Genomic DNA, 3,617 nt, shown 5'->3' on the forward strand with positions numbered 1-3,617 from the left:
AGACGTGTTGCAGGCACGAAACACAATAGCCTACCAATAGAAATACATTGCTTTTAAAATCGTTCTGTGTGACACGAAAAAAGGGGTAAATTGTGTTGGTGAACACGAATCAATAGATTAAATGTCGTGACTATAACACGAAATGCAGTGAGACTGGGTTGTACTCGATGATGCAACTTTTTGCAATAATTTCAGCACACTACGATATGTTTTGTTTTGGTATATTTGCGCATTAATTCGAAATATGTTATGTTGTTGCTGTGTATTTATTAATACTATGATATATCTTATTTATATACAACATATTTATATTGAACATGAGGATTAAATTTGTTATTAATAACAAGAATCTTAGAGCAGCGTTTGGTTTAACATAAATAGACAAACCTTTGATACACAGTCGTTTTTATTGGGGAATGTCATCCAGATCCACTCATACACTCTCATTAATCACATATGTACAGATTAAATAAGGCAAATACCATAGTGGTAGAGTGGACGGGAAATATTCTTTACACAGATAAATCCTCAAAAACACATTATGACATCCAGCAATGTAATAATTATCAATAGATTCCAGCTTGATTATGTACAAATGAATTGTGAGCAGAAAGAAGAGATGATGAGAAAGAGCAAGGCCTCAGCTAATGCTGAAGGACAATCCAAATTACCAAATTCCTCAATGACAAATGTTTAGGCAGAGGTTTTTTTTAATATTGAAATTCATAGTACATTTATAAAAAAAATATTTTTCTGCTGGACATACGTTTCATAATTAATTTACTTTTCTTACTCGGCTTTGTTCCAAAAAATTATATAATTTACAATGAGGTCTTTGATCAATGTTTTTCTTCCTTAAGATGGATGACAGTCACCATGAATGGAATTGACGGTGTGAAAGCAGCTGTAACAGTACAAAAAACTGCACATAGAATACTGCTATATGGCTTTAGAAGAGCAGAGCAGGAGCTTCCTCAATTCAGAACAAATCACAGGGAACTTAGTGCTCCTCTCTTGCAAGCGACAACCACTCAGCTTTCACAGAAAGCAACACCTGAACATTTGTTCTGAGGCAGAGGTGGCTCAGACAATGGAAGGGCATATCTCCCCTGACATAATACATCTTTTGCCCCTAATGTTTTGGGCTGCCAGCAGACTGTTATCCTCATTGCTTATCCTCGCTGTCAGTTTATTTTGTCTTTTCGTTCACAGTCTCTCCCCTCCTTCCTTCATTGGCCAGTGTAAGTGGCGCTGTGCCAGTGGCAGTGACAAGTCTCTGGTGATGAGATCCTCACTCTCTCTCACAGTTTGATGTCTTGGGTCTCTAACATCTTTGCCAGGCTCTTCTTCACCCTCAGGGCTGTGAGGCGAGAGGCCGGGTTGTGAGCCCAGCACTCGGACATCAGTTTTCCCATCTGCCTTAGACACTAAAGACACAAATGTACATCATTTTCATGTAAATGAGTCCTTTAAAAAGGTTGTAATACATGGATCATTACTGATTTATTATTAATAAGGAATTTTTAAGACCAATGCTTTTCTTTAAAAATGCACTCATGATTTTATTGAACACATATTAGTTATTGCTATTTATGACTAATGTATTTTTGTTAGAAACCGATCACATCTATTTAACAAGCGTCTTTCTCGACATTTGTGAATGTGGAGAATATAAACCAACCAAAGACATTTTGTTACAACCTGGCAAACAGAAGTGTTATTTTTAATGTTGTATTCCTTCTGTATAAAACAAGCATATTATTATATTGTATGTTTTTATTTGATTGTATTTACTTGTTTGAAATGAATTATGTTTTAGGTTGACTTACAACACCGGTCCAGGGACTACAGATGAAAAATAGCCTCTTGGCTAACTCTGGCACATTTACAGAAATGTTAATTAATGTGCACTGTCCCTGTTAAATAAATGAATAAATAAATAAATAAAAATATATATCATTAACCATATTACAATTAAAGTGATAAAGATAAACATTTAGAATACCTCATCACTTGTCCAGCGGTTAGCAAATGAAGGTCTTTGTTTCTTAATGCAGGCAACTTCTATCATGTCCTCGTAGGACGGATCAGTGGGCACAAGGTCATGATAGGGCAGCTGGTACTCCTCCACAATGCCTTCAGGATAAACAGATTTATGTGGGAATTAGTAAAATCATCAAGAAAACATTTACGAATAGATCATATTTAAAACAAGTTTTATGTTTTCCTGACCTCCAGAGATGCAACGTCGGGCCATCTCCCAAACGATGAGGCCAAAACTATACATGTCAGCCATTATAAAAGACTGGAAGTAGGTCCTGTTCAGGGTTTCTTCCAACACTTCAGGTGGCATGTAACGCTTCGTACCAACTCGTAGGTTAGGAGGGATATCCACCTCATTGGTGTCACTAAGAGAGGGAGGAGAAACACAAATAAATGGAGATATGTAAGAAAATGTCCTAAACTATAGTAAAAGTATTTAAAAGTACAAAATGTTTGTTGTACCTATTAAACTTGACCGCTAGTCCAAGGTCTGCTATACAACAGAATCCATTTTTTTTTACCAAGATGTTTTTACTCTTCAGGTCTCTGTGTGCGATGGCCGGTTTGCCCTGTGTGCCATATATCTCAGTGTGCAGATGACAGAGGCCTGATATTGACGAGTAGGCCAGTTTGAGCAGAGCCTTGACATCTAAGGTGTTGGACTTGAGGTAATCGTATAAAGATCCACTCTCATGGTAGTCTGTGATAAGGTAGAGCTGAGTCCATGAGCCGGTTCCTTTAATATCAGCAGCTATGAATCCTGGGGGATAGACGTGACAGAAATAAGAAATGTGTGCACACGTACAAATATATAACAGTAATAATTTGGGTCAACATGAGAAACATTTTATGACTTGTCCCTGGGATATTACCTTTATTTAAGCTCATCTTAACAGACACACAGGCACATCAACACTTAGGACAGTCCTTAGATTAATTAAATGTTGCACGCTATTTATGTCACCTTACCTAATATATTGTCATGTCTCATTAGGAACGTCTGATATATTTCAGTCTCTCTGAACCAGCTGTCTTCTTCTGTGGTGAAGAACACTTTAACAGCCACTCTCTCTCCTCTCCACTTGCCCATCCAGACTTCTCCGTATCGCCCTTTTCCGATCTGCTTCACCATCTGAATCTGCTTGGCGATAGTGCGCTGCACCTGGTAACAGATTAATGCAAAACATGTGTTATTTATTATGACATTTCTCTTTAGAAAACTATTTAATTAAACACCTTCATATTGAAAATTGTACTTCCATCATTACAGTCACGTATTACCTTATGGTTAAATGTCTTTCCTGTTGCTTTTGTAATTAGTTGCACCACCATGAAAAGCACTTAAAATAAACAATTTCTGTTAAGTGGTCCATTTGTCTCAATGTGGAAAAGTAGGGGAATAATTGGTATGATATTGCTACGACCCTTGGTCGTTAGGTCATTTGTGTGTACATTTTTCCCTCCTCCTGTGAGTGTGTGTGTGTGTGTGTCTGTGTGTCTGTGTGTGTGTGTGTGTGTGAGCAAGCAGGTGGTGCCCATTAGCAGATTAGCTACCTCCTGCATGCTGATTGGTC

At 37.5% G+C, this 3,617-nt stretch overlaps 1 protein-coding gene across 4 annotated transcripts in view; it reads right to left on the reverse strand.

The window, feature by feature from the left end:
* Nucleotides 1–394: 394 nt before the first annotated feature.
* Nucleotides 395–3,617, reverse strand: part of LOC104950677 (bone morphogenetic protein receptor type-1B) — a 49,708-nt gene continuing 46,485 nt past the window's right edge. For all 4 annotated transcript variants that reach the window (XM_010777225.1, XM_010777224.1, XM_010777223.1 and 1 more), the window contains 5 exons: nt 3,013–3,205; nt 2,506–2,803; nt 2,233–2,408; nt 2,006–2,136; nt 395–1,427 (listed from right to left, as the gene is read on the reverse strand). In XM_010777225.1, the coding sequence (XP_010775527.1) occupies nt 1,302–1,427; nt 2,006–2,136; nt 2,233–2,408; nt 2,506–2,803; nt 3,013–3,205 (924 nt within the window). In that variant the 3' untranslated portion in view covers nt 395–1,301. The remainder of the gene's footprint in view (nt 1,428–2,005; nt 2,137–2,232; nt 2,409–2,505; nt 2,804–3,012; nt 3,206–3,617) is intronic.

The sequence above is a fragment of the Notothenia coriiceps genome, unplaced genomic scaffold, assembly GCF_000735185.1.
Source record: "Notothenia coriiceps isolate Sejong01 unplaced genomic scaffold, NC01 NC01_scaffold00017874, whole genome shotgun sequence".
In the NCBI taxonomy this organism is placed as follows: Eukaryota; Metazoa; Chordata; class Actinopteri; order Perciformes; family Nototheniidae; genus Notothenia; species Notothenia coriiceps.